This window comes from Megalobrama amblycephala, linkage group LG6, assembly GCF_018812025.1.
Source record: "Megalobrama amblycephala isolate DHTTF-2021 linkage group LG6, ASM1881202v1, whole genome shotgun sequence".
Lineage (NCBI taxonomy): Eukaryota > Metazoa > Chordata > Actinopteri > Cypriniformes > Xenocyprididae > Megalobrama > Megalobrama amblycephala.
The window spans coordinates 19586789-19611543 of record NC_063049.1 but is presented as its reverse complement, the minus strand read 5'-3'; the positions used below and the strand labels follow the sequence as shown (position 1 = coordinate 19611543).

General features: G+C 35.9%; 3 protein-coding genes across 4 annotated transcripts; 2 read left to right on the top strand and 1 right to left on the bottom strand.

Annotated features, from left to right (window-relative positions):
• Positions 1-1855: 1855 nt before the first annotated feature.
• Positions 1856-7683, top strand: cryba2b (crystallin, beta A2b). 2 transcript variants are annotated; one of them, XM_048193249.1, is made up of 7 exons: positions 1856-2123; positions 3200-3330; positions 3929-4344; positions 4604-4788; positions 6094-6235; positions 6404-6546; positions 7102-7683. In XM_048193249.1, exons 4-7 carry the CDS (start codon positions 4628-4630, stop codon positions 7247-7249), a joined length of 594 nt encoding a protein of 197 aa, XP_048049206.1. In that variant the 5' UTR covers positions 1856-2123; positions 3200-3330; positions 3929-4344; positions 4604-4627; the 3' UTR covers positions 7250-7683. The 2 variants fall into 2 exon arrangements, with proteins under 2 accessions (XP_048049206.1, XP_048049204.1); XM_048193247.1 differs by having other exon boundaries at positions 3929-4348.
• Positions 7684-10821: 3138 nt separating this feature from the next.
• fev (FEV transcription factor, ETS family member) lies at positions 10822-13906 on the top strand. Its single transcript, XM_048193246.1, has 3 exons — positions 10822-11571; positions 12013-12084; positions 12681-13906. Exons 1-3 carry the CDS (start codon positions 11484-11486, stop codon positions 13226-13228), a joined length of 708 nt encoding a protein of 235 aa, XP_048049203.1. The 5' UTR covers positions 10822-11483; the 3' UTR covers positions 13229-13906.
• Positions 13907-19209: 5303 nt separating this feature from the next.
• On the bottom strand, positions 19210-22581 carry cdk5r2b (cyclin-dependent kinase 5, regulatory subunit 2b (p39)). The gene has a single exon (XM_048193245.1). It carries the CDS (start codon positions 21520-21522, stop codon positions 20608-20610), a length of 915 nt encoding a protein of 304 aa, XP_048049202.1. The 5' UTR covers positions 21523-22581; the 3' UTR covers positions 19210-20607.
• Between the last annotated feature and the right edge of the window lie 2174 nt (positions 22582-24755).

Here is a 24755-nt window from a genome sequence, read left to right as displayed (position 1 = left end):
TAAAATATTTCCATTAAGCTGAATTACGGAAATATTTTCTAGTCAGATAATTGAGAGAAGCCTCATTGTTGAAGAACCAAGTGTATATGGGAAATATCTTAAAGGGATAGTTCACTCAAATTCTGTCATCGTTTACTCACCCTCAAGCTGTTCCAAACCTGTATGAATTGCTTTCTTCTGCTGAACACAAAAGAAGATATTTTGAAGAATGTCGGAAACCAAACAGTTGATGGACCCCAGTGACTTCCATAGTATTTTTTTCCCCCCATACTATGGAAGTCAATAGGGCCATCAACTGTTTGGTTACCCATATTTTTTTTTAATATATCTTCTTTTGTGTTCAGTAGAAGAAAGAAATTCATACAGGTTTGTGACTATCCCTTTAACTAAATATATCATTGTCTTTCTTTTCATAATGGAGGCAGTAGGTAATATCATATTTAATCTCTATAAGGTTATTCAATGTACGTTATACTGATTTGTTAAATTATTTTAATAAAACAGAAACAAAAAAAAATGCTTTCTCAATTTGTATTTTTATTATTATTATTTAATTATTTGATACGTTTACCGCTCTGCAACAGACACAATACAATTGAATGAAGAATATATTGCATTATTCCATAAAGTACTTGGCAAACAGCTATACCTGCTGGACAGGAGTTGCCTGTTGGCTATGTGGCAGTTAAAAGGGTTACTGTTGAAAATGCAAATTGTGTTTTTTTCTTGCCGTTGGCAGTAGATTAGATGGAAATGTCTGTCTACCATGGCCATGTTCGGCAGAAGCGGCCAGCTTGTGTGCTTAAACACATAAAGGACATTATCTGAGCAGATGTCACCTGCACTATAGTTGTCTGGACCTGTCCACATTTGCCCTTAGAAGGATTAGTTTCCATGGCACCCTAAAGAAAACATCATCCAGCACTAACTATTCAAATAGCACCGACCAGTTTCACTGCACCTTCACACCTGTTTGAAAACTGGCAAAGTAAATGAATGACAATTAGGAAAGACAATATGCACACCTATGGTTTCATGGTGCTGTACACCACACACAATAATAAACCTTTAACATTTAGTTCAACTTCACAGCTAAATGAAATGTGGCCATAATACAGTTCAATTCACTTTTAGACTTTGATCCCTTTTTCAAATGAAATGTAATATGATATGTCAAATCCTGCTTTTCTGAGCAATGACACATATATTCCTGCAGTGAGACGGAAGCATCACACTTTCTGATTTGCAAAGGATTATTTGCATGTCAAATCACTCTGACAGTTACACCTAGTTTTTGCATTTGGAATTTTTACATTGAACACACATCATCATCTGATGATGTCATCGATTCATCATCTCTTGCTCATTAAAGCTGCATTTATTTGAAAAAATACAATACCAAAAGTACAGTAAAACCATATTACAATTTACAAATATCTGTATTCTATTTTAATATATTTTAAAATCTAATGTATTCCTGTGATGGCAAAGCTGAATTTTCAGCATCATTTCTCCAGTTTCAGTGTCACATGATCCTTCAGAAATCATTCTGAATCATATTATTATGAAAGTTGAAAACAGTTGTTCTGCTTTAAGGTGCTATAGGTGATTCAGAAACGTTTTTGTTATAGGCCTAGTGGTTGAAAGTCTCATATCCTGATAGCAATCACTTTATTAAACGCTCTATGTATTTTTATAAATATATATTGTCTGTGGAAGGTGTAGGACCATAAAATGTTTAACCAATTATTATATTTGGTCTGAATTAAATAATACGATGTCCTACCTGTCAACGTACGTTTTTCCATAGGGCCTACCCTCGCGCACCCTGTTCGCGCAGATATCATACGTCATCATCAGCGCGTTTTATCTAGTCTATGGTTTTTATGTTATGCAGAGTTTATACAGACAGACCTCAATCATGGAGCACCGCAAACAAACAGCAGCCACATTTTACAGTTCCTACCGAATCAAAACAACGAGCTTATGCTGCATTCACTACCGTAATTAAGAGATATGGCAACCCGTGACGTTCTAACCGGAGCTGTTCAGTCAGACTCAGAATTACGCGTAGGAAATGCATTTCAACAGTATCAACACCGAAATGGATCTGCAGCAGTCAGGTACAAGCTCTCTATTAGTTGTTCACATTCATTATCATTGTCATGTTATGTGCTTTAAGATATGAGGTAGTTTTACGCCGTATCTTGTGACGCGTAGGTATGATTTCATTGAATATATGGGTCAATGACATGACGGGTCATTTTTTTTTTTTTTTTCCCAAAGGCCTTAATAATAATAAAAAACATAGATATGACATCCAAAGTATGTAAGGTAGTACAACTGATTATCTTTTATTGACTCCAAAAGGTTTTAATTATATTTTGCTACATATAAAGGTATTTTTAAGTGTCAAAAGATCATTCGGTTTAACTGTCCAAAGGCCAATACAGCCATTTTATTTGTGATTAAAATATCTTAAAATGTAACAAAAATATATATATATTTTTTTTTTATTCTGGCATGATTTTCATTGATGTCATTCGGAGTAACCAATATAAAGGGACAATTTTAGATCAAGTCATGCGGTCAGTATCATGTGACAGGATGTGACATCATTCAGACACCAGCAAAGGACCACATGGTCTTGAAGCAAAGTTACTAACTCTCTCTTAACTATTTGAAAAATTCATGTTTTCACTTGCTCATACGCATGTCCCGAAACATCAGGTCATTCGGTACAACCACTATAAAACATGGAAAATGTAATATTTTAAAAACTTGTACTAAATATAAAATGTCTGCTTGTCAATTTGCTAGCTAGTCAGCAAGATATCAGCCTGTTAGCATTGTTTGAAAATATCGTCATTCGGTGTAGCCAAAAGTGTCAATCGGTAAAACCGAATGACTGTTTTGGTGACAAATTTTGTTCATCTTCTAAAAAATGACAAAAGCAGTGTTAATTGATTATAAAAACCAAATAATCTCATTGTTAACACTTAATAAAACTTCAAAATGAATTATATCTCCATTATGTTTTTTTTTACACTTTTAAAAACCTTATTCATCAATGACCCATATATATTAGTCTGAATGCATGTCATAATTACTCTGTGCTAGTGTGTGTGTTGTTTCCATTATGAAATTAAAGTATGGATGCAACTTAATTATAATTATTTCTCTCTCTTTCTTGTATCAGGGTGTGTTGGATGTAACTGGTTATCCTGAGAAAATGAGGGTTAGCTGAGATCTGTCAAATCAGGATAACAGCAACAGCTATGCGCCCTGCATCACTACAGCACCTGTTCTTAAGCAAACAACACCTAACAGGTGAGAAAAATTACATATGCATGCACAGACGCACAAATTATTCATGCCTTGGCTTATCAGAATATTTTATAGGGTTTTGCTTCCAAAATAATTGTAATAAATGTATGTCTACAAAGTATGAATAATACAACTTAATACTCTATTGATAAAGGTCATAAAAATGTACAGAAATCCACAGCTACTGGTCATGCAATAAAGCATCACACCACAAGATGTCATCAAAAGGGCTGACCACTGGACTAATGTTTAGTTTACCTTATAAAATAATAATTGTAAACTGTCTATTTTTTATTGATATGATCATGTTCTAAAATAAATGATGAATCTGACTATGCTTATCACATTTCAAACATTACTTTTATGATGTATTTATTTAAAGTTGTTATTTATTGTACAGAAACAGCTGTATATGCCCTATTTATCTGAACAGCAGCAATTAAAATGAATTTATATTATCATCTGTTGTGAACAATGTGAATTATACTCTGTCAAATGTAGTGTTTTTTTTTCATAACATGCATATATATTGTGAGTCAAATGATCTCAGAAACAAAAAGAAAATATTTTTGACATATATTCTGATATGATTATTTTTCAGAAAAATAAGAGTGTGAGAGAAGTCCTCCTATAGGTCAACAGCAGCCAGTTCTGCCCAGGGAGAGCATCCACAAGCAGGCACCAGAGAGTGACCACGGCTCAGTCTAATCTCCAACAATTCTGCTATTATCTGCTCTATCCAATCAAAGTCTCGTGTCAAAGCATCGCCATTGTGAATAGCCAAGGGTCCAGCGTGGGGGCAGAGAGTGGCGTTTTGATGAGTCAGTGGGTCTAAGACCTCCACAATAGGCCGCACAGGGCTCCACAATAGTCAAGGCTAATGCGGTTTTTCTGTTGGCTGCTGCTGAGTGTGCAGGCCTGATGCGCATTCTGCACTAAATGAGGGGCCCTGTGCTATAAAAACACTGGACAAGGGCTTGGCCACCACATTGATTATACTGGATCTGTCCCACCTCAGTACGTGAGTATGACACTGTCTTAGCCCTCAAAGTGAAACATCGGATTCCTGTACAATGATAAAGAGCACAGACAGAGAGAGAAAGGGATCTTATTGACCAAAAAAAAAAAAAGATCATGCTAGCAGGAAACAAATACTGTCAAAACTTTATCCAGGAATCGATTTTCACTTAATCTACCCTGGAATGTTTCACATGGGTGCATGAATTCACGTTTGGTCTTGGTTATGCCCCTCTCCTCTCCTCATTTTTCCTGGTAGAGAGCGCGGTGATCGACAGCAGCCATGAATCCGCAGCAGGAATTGGAGCAGAGGGGGAAGTTTAGGATGACTGTGTTCGAGGAGGAGTTCTTCCAGGGCAAGAGCTGTGAATTCATGTTTGAGTGCCAGAACATTCTGGACAGAGACTTCAGAAAGATTCGCTCCATTAAGGTGGAGAACGGCCCGTAAGTGTAACCTCTGGATGTTTCAATGTGCAAAGGGTGATGCAGAGAGGATAGATTACTGCCATGTTTAATATTATAGATATATTTTGATTGATTAATACAGTGAGATATTTGTAAAATTAGAAGCAATGTGCACAGATATAAAGCAAAATTGGCAGTAAAGACAATTAAAATGTTACAAAAGATTTATATTTTAAATAAATGCTATTTCTATTATTTAAGTATCCTGAAAGCATAAAAATATTAATCAGCAAATCAAATTGATAATGATAAAAAAAAATGTTTCTTGAGCAGCAAATCAACATATTAGAATGATTTCTGAAGGATCATGTGACACTGAAGACTGGAGTAATGATGCTGAAAATTCAGCTTTGCCATCACAGAAATAAATTACATTTTAAAATATATTAAAATAGAAAACAGTTATTTTAAAATGTAAATATTATTTCACCATATATTTTTGTTTTACTGTATTTTTGATCAGCAGAGACTTACTGTCTTACTGACCTCAAACTTTTGAATGATAGTATGTATATATGTATATATATATATATATATATATATATATATATATATATATATATATATATATATATATACACGGTAGTTCGGCTTATGAAAATGGACATCTTCACACTTTATACAAATATTATTAAAATATTTGTTAAAGATTTTGTAAGCATATTGCGTAGTTGTTTCGAGTCAATTTTTTATTTTATTTGTGATGTTGCAATGAAACATGCGAAATTGTGCCAAGATCATTTTTAGCCAAGCTGTCATACAAAGAAATGAAGAACCCAACACAATATTTTCCCCATATTTTGATGGTTTAATTGAACTTCTAGGTTCATTAAAAACAAAAAACATATATCTCCTCCAGAAATCACCTTTGGCCACTGCTATATACATATAAACATTTTATAGTGACTATTTGCAACTTAACATGCATTTTGTAACATACTTGATGTTATTCCATCTGCTCAATGTTCCAACAAAAAAAACACCAATTTAATGGTCATAAACAGTATTTCCAACTGTAACCCGAATGCTGTTTTTATACATATATTTATCCAAAGTGGAACAATGACAGAGAGATAGCAGAGATAGTGTGTGTGGCTGGCAGCTGCCGCTGTGTTGTGGCTGTCTGTGATGACAGATGAGCTGATAAAAGAACACAGAGCCGCTCATTCAGTCCAAACCATCGTGTTTGCTTTTGCCTTTGTGTCCTGATCAGGAGCGATCACTGCCATGTAAAACGATGTTGCTTCATGGTTTGTGTTGACTATGACATTCTGTCTCTCTCAGCTGGGTGGGGTATGAGTATCCCGAGTTCCAGGGCCAGCAGTTTATCCTAGAGAAAGGAGACTATCCCTGTTACCAGGCCTGGAGTGGCAACAGCAGTTACAGAACAGAGCACATGCTCTCTTTCAGACCTATTAAATGTGCTGTAAGTTTATCCCATTGCATCAAATCTGCAAAGACTTTCTCCAGTGCTTCTTTTATCATTTCAGCAGTCTCTTTGTTAAAACAGCACATTAGGTTTACTTCATAACAAATATCGTCCTAATCACCACCTCCAAGATCTCATTTCCCATACTCACCCTTTCTCCGACAGAACCACAGTGACAGTAAGATTACCCTCTATGAGTGTGAAGAATTCATGGGACGTAAATTTGAGATGTGTGAGGACTATCCCTCTCTCCAAGCCATGGGTTGGTGCAGCAAGGAAGTTCCCTCAATCAAAGTCAACTCTGGAGCGTAAGTCACCTCATCACCCTTAACAACATCACTGTTCTATATAGAACCCTTGAGTTCTTGACTCAGTTGTAAAGAACCTTTTAAGCCAAAAAGGTTCTATATAAAGAGAAATGGCTTAAATGATTGCATAATACTTTAATGTTTAACAGGTTATTTCAATTTTTATAGTGAAAAAGTATGTTTACAAGCTGTTTAATTCATAAAAATAATTAAAATTAAAAATTAATTTAATTTCGTTTTATTAATTAAAATTAAATCCATAAAATTATATATATATATATATATATATATATATATATATATATATATATATATATATATATATATATATATATATATACACACACACACACACACATACATTTGATTATATTTGATTATCAGTAAATGTCTTCCAAATGCATTTCTTACAGAGTGTGGATCCTTTGTGGATCTCCATTTCTTTGTTACAAATAATGTATTACTTACGTAATGTAGCACCTCCCTGCACACATTATTATATACACATTATTGGTGTGCAGTGCAATAAATGAGATTTGCCCTTTTCTCTGGCAGCTGGGTAGGCTATCAGTTTCCTGGTTACCGTGGATATCAGTACATCTTTGAGAGAGACAGACGCCAAGGAGAGTACAGATGCTACAACGAGTTCGGCACCCAGGCACACACCAATCAGATCCAGTCTATGCGCAGAATTCAGCAATAAGACCCGACACCATTATGTACCTACCATGTCATGCCGTGTCATTACTATAGGCAATAAAGACATTATTTAAACTATGGTAAAAGAGTGCTTGTGGCAATTCCTTGCTTTTTTAAATAAAATAACTTCTCTGCTCAAATCATGGATCTGCTAAGTGGTAATTCTTGATGTAAAAAACAAGCAGGTCTGATGCTTTTTAAAGCTATATGTAATTAGAGAAGGCCTCCCACATTTCAAGGTAAATGTAATCATGCAGAAATATTGAGATAGACTACACTTTCAAGGGAGGAATAAGCCACTTCGTTATATTTAAGAGTTAGGATGTTTTACACCAGCTGAACAGCACCAAGTCTTGCTTAATGACGTCCCACACCATCTATATGATGGAGGATGTGAGACTGTGATATTTCTAATAAACAAGAGCATGAGTACATTCATGTTAGTGCCTCATTATTTGTTCTTTGTGGACCTGTTTTGGGGGATTTCATCTACATTTACAAATACATTTATACAAAAATGAAATACATTTATTCATATATATATATATATGAATTTTATTTTATTTCCTATAAAGTAGAAATTAAACAATTAAAAATATCAAAAGCATAATGAAAAATCTTTCTATTTAAAAAATGCACATTAAATGCAAGCAATGGGCTATAAATATAAATATATATATAGCCCATTGCACATTAAATGCAAGCAAAACATCTACTTTTACGTTTTCAAATAAGTTTTGGGAGAATAAAATGCTCCAATTTGGGTGAAATAATGTTCCATTGTCATTCAGTGTAACATTATAGTTATGTAAAAATTGAAACATGCTTATTCTGACCTGTACATATTTAAAAATATAAAAGAATATGTGAGTACACTAAATTTTATTGCATTTTAAAGGAGTAAAAAAATCTTGCTGACAAATGGGCAAAATCTAGGATAGTGGCAAAATTTAAAAAATTTAAAATTACAAGTAATTAGAATTAGGGGTAAAAGTAATTAGTCTTTAATATAGCATAAATAGATTTTTTGTTGTTGTTGTAAATATCCCTTACAAGATTGTTACACTGAATTACATTTTAGTAGGTGTCTACTATAAATCATGGTAAAGATGTATATTTCATTTTTGCTCAGAAAAAAAAATTAAACGGGATCCATTTTGATGTATTCAAAGCTGTATTACACTTATTGTTTTGATGCTTGAAAACCCTTATATATATATATATATATATATACTTACTATACTTGCAGCGTTAACCTTTTTTCCTTAATTCACCATACTAATGGGCTATACATAGGGGGAGGGGTGAACGTTGTCACGTGTTCCCACCCGTCTGGGTTTGTCTGGAGCTGTCCGAGGTCCTGACCTTTGTGGATCAAATACATATCGTACACGTTCTTTTTTGAATGGGCCTGTACAGTTTTTCATTGATGAAAACAACCGATGTCTAATGCAATGGAGGGAACTGAGAACTTTCTTGGCCTCGTGCCTCATCACCAGGATTTAAACATTACACTTTTATTGATAAAGGGTTAAAGGAAGTTCGGTGTCTTTTTCGTCCAATCGGATCGTGTGTAACACTGGGATCCGGGTGTGTTCCGCCTCTTCTTTGTTTGTGGTGTAACCGTTCAGGACTCTAGCAGTATTTGAGCAGTGTGAAAACTCGCTCCCACACCCAGTCCAGGATCTCCTAATAAAATGTTCACCTGTACACACCTTTATCAAATACACATTTCCCTACGAGCTGATTAAAAGTGTAGTACTGCTTCTTAGTGCAGTGGTTATAAGACAGACAAGAGTGCTGAAAGCAGCTGGATCTGAGACAGGCTGCAGTCTGACATAGCAGGACGGGGTAAGTCAACTTATTAAGGGAGCAAATCAGGACAGAGACCGGCACTAGTAAGTTAGTAGGCTATATATTTAGAAGGAAATGACAGATAGCTGGATCACAAACCCAAACCTTATAAAACTGCATTGTAAAATGTTATATTAAATAAACTAAACGTGCTACCTAAAATAATAACATTAGTTAAACAAGTTTATTTAAGTAGCCTAAAATAGGCTATTTATTCAAGTAAAAATCGTAATAACATCAACAACAGAAGGAGAGACTGGCGCGAAGCAACACATTTTGTTCTTTGTAACACAATGTTGTTTGTGCTGTTTACTTTCTCAAACTTTGATATAATATTCCAAAGTTTGTCTGCTACACATTAAAGATGTTTAGTAATCTATTACCGATGCCTGACCTGAAATTAATGTCAAATATAAAGAGTGCAGCTGTTAAAACTTACTCCCTAGTTGTGACGCCATTATATGAAACGTGGACATTTGATTTTATGTTGCTTATCGAATTTACTGTTACTGCTACATTACAGTCAAATTTCATTATAATATTTTTAACTAAAACAATATGTTTGTACATCTAAAGTACAAGCATTTAAAACAAACAAATAAAAAACATTTAGGCTTTTTTTTTTTTTTTTTTTATTAAACAAGAGAATCTGCGGATTCAGATACATACAGTGTACAGAATCGTGCAGGCCAATTACAGCTATCAGCCTGATATTAGAAACACAAACTTATCTTCAAATTTATTCCAGATATAATCCTTTCTCTTTGCATTATTATTTTCTAGATCTTTTCCTTTGATAAGCATATCGCATTTTTCATTATTGTATTTAGGTGTATCCAATGTATTCATCAGAAGGTCCAAGCCAGCATGAAATATATCGAGTGGACAAACTCAAGCATTGCCTTGCATCCGAGGCTTGTTTTAAGTTGCCTGCGATCTCTTTAATGACTCAGGCAGCTAAAGCAAGTCTGGGACGCCAGAGACAACACGACAAAGCGCGTGAGAGTGATGCACAAAAACAACGACAAGATGACTATAGCCTATACAGCTGATGTTAATGTGTGTTTGTGTTAATAACGATGCTGCTCTCACAGTTGAAGCTGATGCTGGGATTCTTTATTTTTGTGCAGTTAATTCAGGTTCAATATACAGAATAAGCAGAGTGTAATAATCACACACCATGCACTGCCTGCTCTATTTCATGTCATGAGTCTTTTAAACAAATATTTATTACCCCTTTCAGTTTGAAATAAAATATACACACCCTGTACAGTCACTACATTAACATGTTTGCTCGGCACAAAAAGAAAGTAAAGAAAATAAAGCATTTACCTTCTTTGTCTGCAGTTTTTTGTCACTTCATGGGTCCACGAGCTCGGGACTGTTATAAAATATATGGTGAACCTAATCTGCTTTGTTGTTTTTAAACAATTAAACATTCAAAAATCGTAGTTTACAATATGTACAACATAATTTAAATGTATCTACATTTATCATAGTATTGTAATGTATTGTATATGTAATGTATATGTAAAAAGATATGAAATTCAAGGACTACTATAATAAAACAAAGTGTCATAATAAGAACCCTATGGTTCTTAACTCAGTTTTAAAGAACATTTCATGCCAAAAAGGTTCTATACTATAAGCAGAAAATTATTGTATGGGTTATTTCTTTCTCATTTTTTTAGTGATAAAGTATGTTTAGCAGAAAATAATTATTTATAAAATAAAATCAATACAATTATCCTATGATGAGAACCTCTGAACCTCTAAAATGTTATATATGAAGCCTCTTCTCTTCTAAGAGTAATAACAGAATGTTGTGTCATGTTCATAAACAAAAATGTTTAATAACACCAATGCATTATGTAACAGCATAACTGAACCGTTCATAAAGCAGGGCACAGGGTTTACAATACCATCTATTGCGTATTAAAGCAACATACGTTTGGGATAAAATGTTCTTGTTTACCATTATGCACTGAGGCATGGTTAAAAGGTAAATATTCTCAACCAACATGGAACAGGCCTTTCTGTTTGCAAAGAGGTAAAAAGGCGGAAAAGAAAGAGGATCTGAACCGGTTTCCATGTCAAACACTTCAATTCTCCATAGAAACTCTGATCTTAACGCAGAAACTTTATTAAACCTTGATGGTGGATTGATAAGGCCGAATTTCTATCGGTTCCTTTTTATTGTGGAGACGGGGAGGGATGACAGAGGTAAATTGCTCTTTTAATTAAACCAATGCACCGAAGGAAATTGCTGTCTGAATATTGTCTCAGAGATGGGGCTTGTGACAGTTGCCTGGAAACTTCAATCTGTCTCACATTTATTCCAGATCACAGTTTTGAGATAAAGTTTAATAAAAATCTTTGCGCCAATGAAAGCCTACCCTTTCACGTCCACCACCACCACCACAATGCGACAGAACTGCGGAGGAAGCCTTATGTTTAACATGTATCTCTCAGGTACACAGTCTTTTTGTGCGTAAAATGAGAAAAATTGCTGAAATGACTGAAAAGAAAAGGGCGATGCTAGGGGTCTGCGGGTGCATGCTGCGCACCATCGCCGGTGTCTCTGACTTCTCCATCTGGAACGCATGTCCTCTTTTGTCGGAAATCGGATATCCTTTTTCCTGGACGCGTTTCCTGACCTCAGCGCTGAAGTCTGGGCAAATACAGCGAGCTGAAACACGACGATACTCATACTATTTAACCTCTTTTATTGCGAATTGTTATTTATAGATAGGTGACATTACGTGTGTTTTTTCTAAAATGATTACAAATATACACTAACAGGGGGAAATAGCTATGTTTAATGCGTATCACTCGTGTTATTCCAACATTTTTAAAATACATTTAAAACATGAATTCTAATTGTCAGACGTCCTTTTAAACGTTTTCTTCCAGATCCCACAGAAAATCTTCTGAAGGAAAGCAAAAGCTCCTCTTGGACCCCCATCAACACAGGCGTGCAAAAAGGTGAGTGCATGCGATGAATTGTTGACAGACGAATTGTCTAACTTTTGCGCAAAAAAGGGGTTCTTGCATAATTTTAAAAATACAGTATATTATTGTGTGTATTACGCAAAATTGTTAGATATCATTTATTACTTTATTTTATGATTAGCCCTACAATAAAACGTACCTAATTAGTAGTCTATATAATAGGCTTTCATAGAACATTTTTGTGCTCCCAGAAGAACCAAGAGAACCTTACAAAGAACCTCCAAAAGAAAGATTCCATGGATGTTTAAAGGTTCTTCATGGAACCATATGCCAATATAGAACCATTATTTTTAAGACGAAAAACAATGGAATATATAATTAAATATCAAATATAACCATAACTATATAGCCAACTGTTTTAAGAGTGATTTTAATAAGTAACATCAACAAAAGTTAATACAATGAAGGCGATTGGTTTAATCAACAGAAACTCAAATATAATGTTGTCTGAACCACATTAATCAAGTTGATTTGACAAAATAAAAATAAAAAGTTGTGATAACAAAACATGAAAATCATTTTTACAGTGTACATAGGCTACATGTAAGCCTACTTTCCTTCCATTTTAGGAAGTGGACAAATCCAGCTATGGCAATTTCTCCTGGAGCTGTTGTCTGACAGCGCCAATATGACATGCATCGCCTGGGAGGGGACCAATGGAGAGTTTAAACTGATAGACCCGGACGAGGTGGCCAGACGGTGGGGGGAACGCAAGAGTAAACCGAACATGAACTATGACAAACTGAGCCGAGCTCTGCGCTATTACTACGACAAAAACATCATGACCAAGGTGCACGGAAAGCGCTACGCGTACAAATTTGACTTTAACGGCCTGGCGCAAGTGTGCCAGCCCTCTTCGACTGAACAAGCTATTTATAAGTTCCAGAGCAATTTCGCTCCCCTCCAGTTTTCAGGCATTTCCAAACTCAATCTGGTTGCTCCAGGTGTTGGTCCGTCGGGGTTCTCCTACTGGCCCGGATCTCCTCCCACCCTCTACCACAGCCACAACCTGCAACCGCCAGGACCCTTCGGTGCCGTTTCTGCTTCACATTTAAGTTGCGTTAACAATATCAATAGTTTAAACAACCTGAACAATATCAATAATCACTATAACTGATTTTTAAAATTGGGATCAGAAGTGCGCGTCTGGGTTAATATTAAAAAGCGCAACTAACTGATTTCAGTAGCCAACATTGCAATCACACCCCAAGAAAGGCCGTCTAATAATTCACAATTGGCCTTAAAATCCTTACTCGACTGAAATGATAATTTGGCATTACATTATTTTAGAGGACTGTTAATGTTGATCACTTTAAGATAAGAAAACAATTTAGCGCCATCTTATGGATAACAAATAACATGGCTAATTCATCATCAAATATCAGCTGGGTCGAGCAGTTAAAATCAGTTTTGTCTTACAATATTAACGTAATGTTGGCGAAAAGACTATATGGTACGAGAACAAATGGTAAGAAGCAAAACGTGTTCGCTACTACACTTGTGTAATCGAGCATATAGGCCTAGTTCACACTTATAAAGCGCTTTGATATTTCGTAAATAATTTACGACAGAGACTCATGCACGGTGTAGGTCTGAACATTGGGCATACTTTTTCAAAATCGTATGTCCTAAATCGTAAAGAATAGGCTAATTATATATATTTTCTTTCATATGGGTCCACTTAAGCACGAGAGGACTGATCACTAGTCTGTGTATTTCCCTTCTTTTCACTCTGTTGATTATTTTGTTATAATGCATTTTGTTTGTGATAATACATTAAAATTGTTAAAAAGTCTGATCTGTTATAGGGTTATTCTTTGTGTGTGTTTCTAACCTGGCTAAATTAGTAACCTCATTTTGGGTAGCCTACTTTTATTTAATTAATTCTGAAAAATGCAACATTTCCTTATAAATGATTTTGTATAAGGGTAGAAATCTTTGCTATAAATATGCTTACGACGTTAGCCTTATTAAGGGTGAAATGCGTTATCATATTGTTTTTATTATTATTAGCCTATGTATTTCTTTTTTTTTTAAACACAAAGTTTTATTTTAGACTATGGTCACAAAAGAATAAAATTTAGCAATTAAAATGTAAAACAAGCTTTATATAAAAAGTAAATCATTATTTTATAGGTTATTAGTGGTAAGTGTTTTGCCGTTGCCTAGGCTATTTGACTAAATGTCATCACAAGCAAAACTTAAAAATGGGCTAAGCTGTGGGTGTCAGTCATTGCACTAAGAAACAGCATAATAGACGTTTACAAAAGTTTGTTTAGAGAATGGAAAATATTATCAAATATATATATATATATATATATATATATATATATATATATATATATATATATATATATATATATATATATATATATAAATACTAAAAAAAATCGAGTTAGCTATGTTTCAATCCAAAGTTGCGAATTTTACTTATTCGCAAAATTGGAATATCACATAAAACATTTGCGAATAAAGCACATTTTCATCCTGAAGAGAACAAAATCGTCACTTCCTAAAAAACTGGCGCTAAATATCATTAAGAAAAATGGAAGTTGCTGCAGTAAACTATTCCCTACATAATAAATTACTTGCGCCTCAGAGCGCGCGGCGAAACGCAATAAAGTTGTCTTGATTTCGGAGGCGGGTGCCTGGTGTTGTGGAAACAGTCGAAGACAGCTCTGGAAGGTAGCTTACTAAACCACTTGGATGACAGACTTCGCTCAGGCATTTCAGATGCTGGGCAACGAGATTTCGCTGGTTGGTCCAGTTATGCCGTCAAATCGCAAAGTCACATGTTTGATGCGCATCGAGCAATTTATTCAGTAAATGTGTTTCAATCGTAGTTTGTTTTCTTATCGGATAAAAACTTTATCCAACTCAATTGAGCGCATAAGTTTTTGCATTTCTAGAATTTATGCGCATCTTGGCGTTTGGCGCTTGGAGTTTTTTTTTTTATGCGGTGTCCCAAAATGTGCATAACACAAGTGGAATTTAGCTAGTGTAAAGCCTCCACCATGATAACAAACGTGCGCGAACAATTCTTTCCACAATACGCAATCAGAACACAAGAGGGCGCCATGTAGCTATATTCCACCATATCTCCTACTGTGAGAGACAGAGCCACAGTGCATTCTTTCAGCTTCATATATCAAAATACCACAAGATATAAACTGGGGAAAGTAAGAAAGAAATCCAAAACTTTTTTTCTATTATGTATCGAGACTAACTAAGATATATACCACTTGGCAATGCATTTCAGTACTTTGTGACAAATGACTTTCTTGTTTAATTGGCTAGTTGCTTAATGATGTCACGATGAGGAATTTCTCCAGCATTGCTGTATATTGTGAGGAGAACCATAAGTCCCATCAGTGTGATCTGCATGTCAATAGCAGCTCTACTGGGGTCCGCCATTTATAGCAAGATTAGTTTGCACTGACACACTGGACTTATTTTAAATAGGCTCTAGTCTGGCCAACAGATTCTAGTTTAGAGAAAGGGTTTGTGCAGGGACAGACGTTTCCTTTCAACCAAAGCCATATCTGTAGCTAGTAATTTCCATCGTTATTGCCCAGAGAAGGATTCAGCTTATTTAACAACACATAATCTGCCCCAATAGTAGATACACTAAATGTCTATGCTAAATTGAAACAGTTCATCAATTATGAAACACTTATGAAACATAAAGGTACTACATAGCATATGTTTTAATATGGTTTTAACTTTTTGTGACCTATGATTTTTAATGTTTATATGTAACCCTAAAGATATAATTGTTACACCCAATTAAATAGGCTAAATACACAATTGTTGTTGTTGTTATTATTAGTAATATTTTTTATTCAAGATATAGGGAAGTAAAAATGTAAACCAATAACAGCAAAGAGCGTTTAATCTATAATATACGAGGTCTGCCTTCCATAGGTCTCCTCTGTACTCTCTGAGCTAACTCACTTTTATAATAAGCTCTTTTGACCTGCAGGGTGTCACTGAGTAGGTGAATGTACAAGAGTTAATCTGGACATTATCTGTGCTTATTCCAGTGCAGCAGCTTTTGCATAACACACAGGTGGGAGGAGAACATTTCCAATCTCTAAACAAGCATTTAAAAACACTTCTTTTTCAACTCAATCACTAAGGCACTTAAAAATACCCAATGCTTCAGTTTCTTATATAGTAACTTGTGTTTACAAGCATGGTGTCAACCTCAAAAAATCTTTGCTGTCACAGTCGGTCAAGAACAATTGCTATCATTGAAGGAAGTAAAGAGCGATCAGTCTAATTCAAGTTTGTTAAGGGCTATTAGCCCCCTAAATGGCTGCTGAAGTCATTGTGAGGCAGTCTTTCTGGTAAACACAAAGCTCTGTGACAGGAGAGGAGTGTTGGCTGGTGGCCTCTAGAGAAAGCTTAATGAGCAGTACTGCTTTGAATCTGTCTGTGTGATCTAGTGACTAACTCCTAGCCAGTGGGTGGCACTGAATGTATCATCCATTCAAGTCAGTCACGTAACACCCACTCTGACTCTATATATAGTCAACATCCTCCGTATCACTCTCCCCCAGAGAGACTGAAAAAAGTGAAATCACCTCTGTGGCTCATTATTGTACACGAGGTACTTAAACTAAATGTTCAGACAAATAAAATCATGTTTTCAACATTCTATATTGTCAAAATTGTTTTACTATAGATTTCTGTTATTCACCTTCTTGTCATTCCAAATCTGTAGGAATCATATGGACAGTTTCTTTATTCTATTTGGAGCTTGACAGTCACTGGTCACTACATGCTTTTATTGTATGATGAAGAGCAGCATGAACATTCTTTAGAATTTCTCCTTTTGTGTTCTACAGAAGAAAGACAATCATTGATTACATGAGGGTGAGAAAAGTTTTCCATTTTTAAATGTTAGGTGAACTTTCCTTAAAGCAAAAGAAATATATTCTTTGCAAAAAAGTATGACTTTAAGATTTCTAAGCCGTCTGCTTGCTTGAAGATGAGAGCTTCCTTTGGTTTTTCTTGACGTGCTCATGGGAAAGATGTTTATTCACTGACCCGTCAACAGAATATTACCACTGACACTTTGATTTTCAACCTGCTATAACCCATTTCCACTAATCTGGGATTAGTTAGTGGAAAGCCTTAGGTAAGATCTCTTATACAGTATATATAGCCAGGGCACAGTGTCATAAGGTCAAACTGACGGTGAGGAAAGCCTCCTGACAGATTAAGGAACCATTTTAACAAGTACAAAAAAAGAACTAATCATCCTCTGCTTGGCACTTTGGTTGGGGTCTCTTGGGGTAAACACTTGTTTACTAAGGATCCAGTAGGTGCAACTAATAAGAAACATACATACACCAGACAGAACATATTAGTGTCCAGTGTTTTGGAATATTATGAATGTATCACTTGTCCGCCATTCAGAATTGAACGGAGAATTCCTAAATTTGAATTAGCATTTAATTAAATTGAAAGAAGTAACACCGAATTGGATGAATGGATGGGTATAGATGTACCATTAAATGGTTAGTTCACCCAAAAATGAATTACTCACCCTCATGTCATTCCAAACCCGTAAGACCTTCATTCATCTTCAGAACACAAATTAAGATATTTTTGATCAAATCCGATGGCTCAGTGAGGCCTGCATTTACAGCAAGTTAAATTACACTTTAAAAACGCCCAGAAAGGTAGCCTACTAAAGACCTATTTAAAAGAGTTCATGTGACTACAGTGGTTCAAACTTAATGTTATGAAGTGACGAGAATAATTTTTGTGTACCAAAAAAACAAACTAACAACTTTATTCAACAATATCTAGTGATAGACGATTTCAAAACACTGCTTCATGAAGCTTCAAAGCTTTACGAATCTTTTGTTTCGAATCAGTGGTTCAGAGCGTGTAACTGGCAAAGTCACGTGAATCATTGAAATTTCGAAACACTTATGAGGTAACGAAGCCTTGTTTACTGAAATCACGTGACTTTGGAAGTACACGCTCTGAACCACTGATTCGAAACAAAAGATTCCTAAAGCTTCGAAGCTTCATGAAGCAGTGTTTTGAAATCAGCCATCTCTAGATATTGTTGAATAAAGTTGTTATTTTGTTTTGGTTTTTGGCGTACAAAAAGTATTCTTGTCGCTTCATAACATTAAGGTTGAACCACTGTAGTCACATGAACTGTTTTAAATATGTCTTTAGTACCTTTCTGGGCATTTGAAAGTGTAAATTAACTTTAAGTTAAGTAATTAATGACAGAATTTTCATTTTTGGTATTTAAACTAACCCTTTAAATAAAGACCTATACTTATAGGATTAGTCCACGTGTAAGCTTTTTGAAGAATACGGAAAGCGGAAGCACGTGCAAGGTGATCATTTGTGTTTATAAAGCATATAAAGTTGTATTTTTTTTTAGAAAATGACCGATCGTTTCACTAGATAAGACCCTTATTCCTCGTCTGGCATAATTTAAAGCCCTTTGAAGCTGCACTGAAACTGTAATTTTGACCTTCAACCGTTTGGAGGCCATTTAAGTCCACTACAAGGAGAATAATCCTCGATTGTTTTCCTCAAAATTTCTTTTCAACCGAAGAAAGAAAGACATGAACATTTTGGATGACATGGGGGTGAGTAAATTGTCAGGAAAATTATATTTGAAAATGGACTAATCCTTTAAAGGCCTGTGAGCTGCAAAAATATGGAAGCTTGAGGTGTTGCTTACAACAGAAGCTATACAAATAGAAGCTTCAAAACTGGGACATGTGTTGATTGCGAGCTAATTTCCCACACGAAAACTACTTGAGCTCATAGCCTTCTTGACGTATTTATAGTGTGCATGTGGCCACGCGCTGCTCAAAGACAAAGCGCGTGAGGTTCTGCAGCGCTGTGAACTAGCGATCCTGCGGTTACTATAGAGACCGACTAAAGAGACGAAGCCCCGGTTCACATGTATTCCGCTGGCCCAGAGAAGCCGCTCTCACAGACTGCAGCAAATTCCGGCCAATGAACTCCAAGATCATTCATGTCCAGCGTTTTATTCACAATTCCGCGAGACTCGCTCATTCTTGCTTTCAGATGAACGGGATTGGCTGATGAACAAAAAGTCCCACAGAAAATAAAGACATAGCCTGGAGTGAAGACATAAACACGATTTATATCCATCTGTAAATTAATTGTAGACTAATAATTAATACAAACCCCCCTCCCCTTTCATTTTTCTAAAACTATCATTAGGAATCAAAAGGGAAAAGATTAAAAATGCTAAAATAACCAACACGTTAAGCATAGGCGCTACTTAGAAAAATAAAGTAATTACAAATTTAAGAGTTTTCGAGTTTTAGAGATGGTGGAGAGATGCCTTGTCCCAAAGTTAGAGACAAAGCTTAAATGGAAGCTATATGAGCTTATATATGGCAATACGTATTTTACGAGATGGGTTTTTGTTAAAGCGTACCTGACGAGTTGCTCAATTCATATGAATTAGTAATGACCTACCCCTAACACCGCTCCTAAACCTGCCCATCACTAGGGGAATTCGTACGAGTGAGGTCGTACAAATTAGCCACCTCGTAAAATACGTACGAATTGGTCGTGAGATAGCTTTGAATATTTAGTCAAATGGCACGTGGTCAGTGCATTAATAAGCTCGATGCATGCATTATTGATCAACAAAACCAGTCAGACTGGGTTTTATTTCATTCAAGCAAGATCATGTCAAAATATAAAATAATCTCAAAGCAAGATCTGCCCATTTTTCCTCAAACCATTGTGAATAAAAAACGCATTTTCCTATGATCACACTTGGATTGGCACATAGAACATCTCAGTGAAGAGAAAACACTTTCAAGTTTCACATCCAGAATGGCTGGAGACAGGCGTCAGTCAATATATACAGCAACATGAGCACATATAATTCAGGTCAGCACCTTGGATAGTTCCATTCACATCTCTTCAAATGAAGCTTTATCCTCCTGAGACCCAGCCAGTCTTGTCCACTGTAATATATATACTGTAGCAACGTCCAATCTTTAATGATGTGGCCAATAATAACATCAATTGTAGAGCTAAAAATATGAATATTATGTTTGTTATACACCAAACATTTATGTAATAATGCATTGCATAGCCTAAAAAATAAAACTTTTCTTTGGGTCTCAGGAGGATAGTGACCTAGATAACACAGTGATGACAGCTGAGACTGACAATTATATACAATAAACGTTTGCACTTTCCCTTTTTATGTAAGAATGTGAATCACATCAACAGATACAAATCTATGCATCTATGCATCATGCATTTAGCACAGGTGAAGCCATGTTGGCTAGTATAAATCACTACACCGGGGCTATTTAATACTGTTGTTAAAACAAAGCCAGCAAAACACTGACATAAATATTGATAAATCGTCTCGTGGTGCAACGCAACAGTCACTCAAGCAGAGCAAATTACATCCAGTAAATCAGTGGTAATTGATATCTGCTCAGATTTTGATCACATTTAGCGGTCCAGTTCGCTTCCATCCTTCCTATCTCCTTCGTTTTTTAAGTCTTGGAAAACCTCTGTGAAAAAGTGCGGATCCATGTTAATCTGCAGCATTTTACCGCTCAGTTTATCGATGACATCTAACGAACGTTCCCAGAACACGTCCGCGTTTGTGTCGACCATGAAGGGCTTGAGAGGGTACGAGATCTCGTTTCCGATGTAGGAATACGCCAGATAGAGGCAGGTCAGAAAGGTCCCGTGGAGCTCACGTGGATTGTCAACATCAGTGGTTACAGTTTCCCTAACGAGCAGATAGACGAACACGAGGTTAGCAGGCGTGATGAACCCGTGGTCCTGCCAGCCCTGCAGCAGCAGAGTCCTGTCCACGTTGCGGAACCAAAGGATGACCTCACTTGAGGTTATTTCCTTGACTTTGCAGCACCGTTTGCACACGAATTCACCTAGGCATCGGAGCAGCTCCCCCGTGGAGGCCTGGACGATCACGCGCCTTGGCGAGAGGAGAGACCGGCTGCTGGGCTGCTTCTGAACCGACACCAGTTGCTTCGCTGAAGTGAGCTGGTCCTTATCCTGAGCCAGATGAAGTGGAACCGTGGGAATGGGCACCGCAAGAGGTCCATTTTTTGTTTTCCGCTCGGTGTTGGTCGATTGTTGCGATTTCCTGAAGTTCTCCTGGTTCAAATGCTCGACCTGGTCGTCGCTGCTCTCCGGCAGCGGAGGAGGATTCGGATTTACTTTCTTGGCACTTTTTTTCTTACCCGATGAAGTCACTAGCCGCTTAAATGTGAGCATGGACACGACCATTGACTGCTTTTTAAGGCTTTTCTCGATTTTTCCATTGGCTTCGTCTCCTTCATCTTCCAGAATGGTCCCTTTAGTTACTATAGGGGATACAGATAGCACGGTCCCCATTTCGCAAGCGACAAAAACGTTAAGATACGGCCCTGCGCGCGCGGAGACGTCGCAATAGAGCTTGAGCGTATCAAATCAAGTGCAGCTCCATTTGGTTAGTATACAACATGCAGGTTAGCAGGTAAAATGACAGCCCAACAGAAAGGAAATTCCAGAGCAGTCAGACACTCCCTCCACTTCTTCTGCAGTAATGACTGCAAGCCTGTCGCGCATTGCCTACCTCAACTAGAGGGGATTTGTGGTAAGCCAAACCAATCTGACATCAGCTTCTGTTAACCGGGATTATCCTAGTGTCTGTGCAATTAGCCAACCTCAGGGCTACAGAAGACGAATGACAGTCTAAAGCACCAATAGAAACAAACGCCTGCGTCCACATTATCACTTCAGAAGGTACAATTTTTAGACCGCATGAGCCAAGTATAGTTCTGCTATTCCCAGACAGGGTACGATTCTCTCATTGGCTACTCCATTTCACCTACTTAGCACTGAAATAGTTCGTGTGTTATACATTAGAAAACAATGACAAGAGGTTAACCAAGATGAATGCATTGAGAAATTGCTTAAAAAAACAATGTAATAAAATAATATTATATTTTTTTAATAATCGATGGCCTAGACTAGGTTTTCCTAACCTACTGCACATGTTTTGATGTTTCAAACAACTAAAGCAAATTAACTGAGTACTCTTTCTTGACAGAAATGGAGGTTATATGAGTAGTCCTTTAAGTTTCCATGAGATTAGGAAAGGAATGACAAATTCAGGATCAAGCTGCTCTGTCTAACTTAAATAGGGATTAAAGCAGTCAACATTAACATTTGCTCTATAGTTAGCCTAACTATAACTAATTGAAGCATTATTCATTTACTAATATTTGTCAGGATACAGATGCAGTGTAAGTGCCATACAGAGATTTTACATGATAATATGATGCAACAGACTGAATGCAAATGTTACTTAAATTCCCCAACCTTGTTTATGTGTTCCTGTGCAATTTAAATGGTAGTGGTTTAGTCTGCTAGCCCCATGCTGGTCTCCCATCTGTGGTCTCCCATCCGAATGACAAAAAGGCCTGTCTGATCATAACAGCTGGCAGGAGAGACACAGTTTAATACACTCTGAAGTGCCTATGAATTATACAAAAAAATGTCTTATAGATGTTTGCAGTGCATGTGTAAAAATGAAAACAAACAATACAATTACTAATAATTGTATGAGTAAAGATAATACTCTCAATATGAGTATTACTCATACAATTATGAGTAATTATCTTTGAAAATAAGGCATGTTCCAGTGGACATAATTTGATGATAAAACATACTCTAGAAAATAGGACACTGCGAAACCCAGAGGAATATCCCACAATGCAGCGTCACAGTGGTAGAACTGACAGTACTGCAGTCAGAGCAGCATGTCTGTCTAATGAATATGCAGGAAGAGGGTTATGAATATTCACCTATTGCAGCAACTTCGCACAGTTACTGTGGAAAGCAATGTGTCTGAAAAGAAAATAATCCCTTCTCTCTTCTTCCCTGTCTGTGAATCCAGTACTTTTCTACATAAGGACAATGAAATTATCTTTAATAATAACAACAAACCATCTGTATAATTGTTGTGGCTCTCTGTTTTTAATCTTTAAGCATCTATTTCGTTTTAATAAGTCAGAACCAGCAAAGTCAGAACCAGCAGTTGCCAAGTTTGTTAATATTACTTAAGATATGAATCAGCATCATTGTACGTCAACTGTTGTGAGGCAACTATTGTGGATGAAGTAGGCTAATTGATGAGACAAGGATATGTGAATTATGTCATATATTTACAGCAAAATAAGAACATTCTTTGGTAAAGCCAGATGACTACATATAGCAGTTAAATCAAGGCTGTTTACTGCCACTGTCCTAATGTATTCTTTTAGTCATTCCCTGCACTCTTTCGCCACCTTGTGGTCAGTTACTAAAAAAACAATCTACAAATACAATAAAGCAAAATTGGTTTAAAATTGTGACACTGTCCAGATGCATGAGTTGTTATATATATATATATATATATATATATATATATATATATATATATATATATATATATATATATATATATATATATATTTGATTGCACATTTTTTTAGGTAATCACGTTTAATTGCAGCATTAAAATTTTCAATATATTTTTTATGAAGGCCAGCATCACCAATACCAATATTACTAATTTTAGCCATTAATAAAAGCCATTCAACATTACAGTAGGCTATAATTGAAAGCTTTCAACATTTATTAGGCTTTAAAAATAACTTTTAATTTAAGTAAGTTTAAAACAAATCACATATAACCATTACAATAAATGGCATATTTATTACCTGCATGCCCTTTAATATATCAGGACTCAATGCTAAGGACTTAAAAAAAACAACAACAAAAAAAAAACTTATTGGCCCAGTAAGATGGGTTAAGATTTTTACTTGTCCTACCATAGCATACAGAAATCGAATAGTTATCAAAAACTCAGTCTTCATTGCATAAATTATAAATTAAAAATAGATTAATCCTTATTAAAGATACAAAAGTTATTCAGTCAAGTGAGTGATTTTCTCTTTGTCTTTTGTTTGATTTACATTAATGACAGCAGCAGGTTTATTAGGGTGCTGTCACTTTAAACCTGACACACATTACGTGGATCTGACATGCATCCCATTTTCTCATAACTCTTTATTTAACACATTTAAGACTTATTACAAGGGTACTCAACAAAATGGGCATTTTGGTATAATTCTGTGTGTTTTTTCAAGTTTGAAAGAGGAGAGGCAAATAGAGCAGAGGTAAGGGTGCACAGTGACCCCCTTGTGGTGCCGACACAGGATTCTCCCGACTACTTTTTTAAAAATCTTTTTTAAGTTTTCTTTTAAAAAAAAGCCTACTGCTTATATATGTTCAGAAGGTCTTCCAGGTTTGTGGAATTGCACATGTGCCTGCCACTTAAAAGTGAGACACAGCATTTGGTCCTTAGATTTACAGAAATCATTCTCAACATTGCATATCTAATCATCTTCTGATGAACACATAATTATTATTTGAATTATTACTCAATGAGCCATTTAACCATGTATTACTGGCTTTTGTCTTTCAAACACATTAAAATGTAAAAAAACAAACAAAAACCATTCTTTCACATTTACGTGTAGTTCAGGGTGTCATGGATGGATCAGGCAAGATAATTCACAAAAGCAAAAACACTCGTAACA

Excerpts from the sequence above, each read along its gene's own strand:
- cryba2b (XM_048193249.1), top strand. The coding sequence starts at position 4,628 with ATGAATCCGCAGCAGGAATTGGAGCAGAGGGGGAAGTTTAGGATGACT. Across the intron at positions 4,789-6,093 it reads ATTAAGGTGGAGAACGGCCC|CTGGGTGGGGTATGAGTATC; the intron begins GTAAGTGTAACC and ends TGTCTCTCTCAG. Across the intron at positions 6,547-7,101 it reads ATCAAAGTCAACTCTGGAGC|CTGGGTAGGCTATCAGTTTC; the intron begins GTAAGTCACCTC and ends TTTCTCTGGCAG.
- fev (XM_048193246.1), top strand. The coding sequence starts at position 11,484 with ATGAAAGCCTACCCTTTCACGTCCACCACCACCACCACAATGCGACAG. Across the intron at positions 11,572-12,012 it reads GTTTAACATGTATCTCTCAG|ATCCCACAGAAAATCTTCTG; the intron begins GTACACAGTCTT and ends GTTTTCTTCCAG. Across the intron at positions 12,085-12,680 it reads CAACACAGGCGTGCAAAAAG|GAAGTGGACAAATCCAGCTA; the intron begins GTGAGTGCATGC and ends CTTCCATTTTAG.
- cdk5r2b (XM_048193245.1), bottom strand. The coding sequence starts at position 21,522 with ATGGGGACCGTGCTATCTGTATCCCCTATAGTAACTAAAGGGACCATT.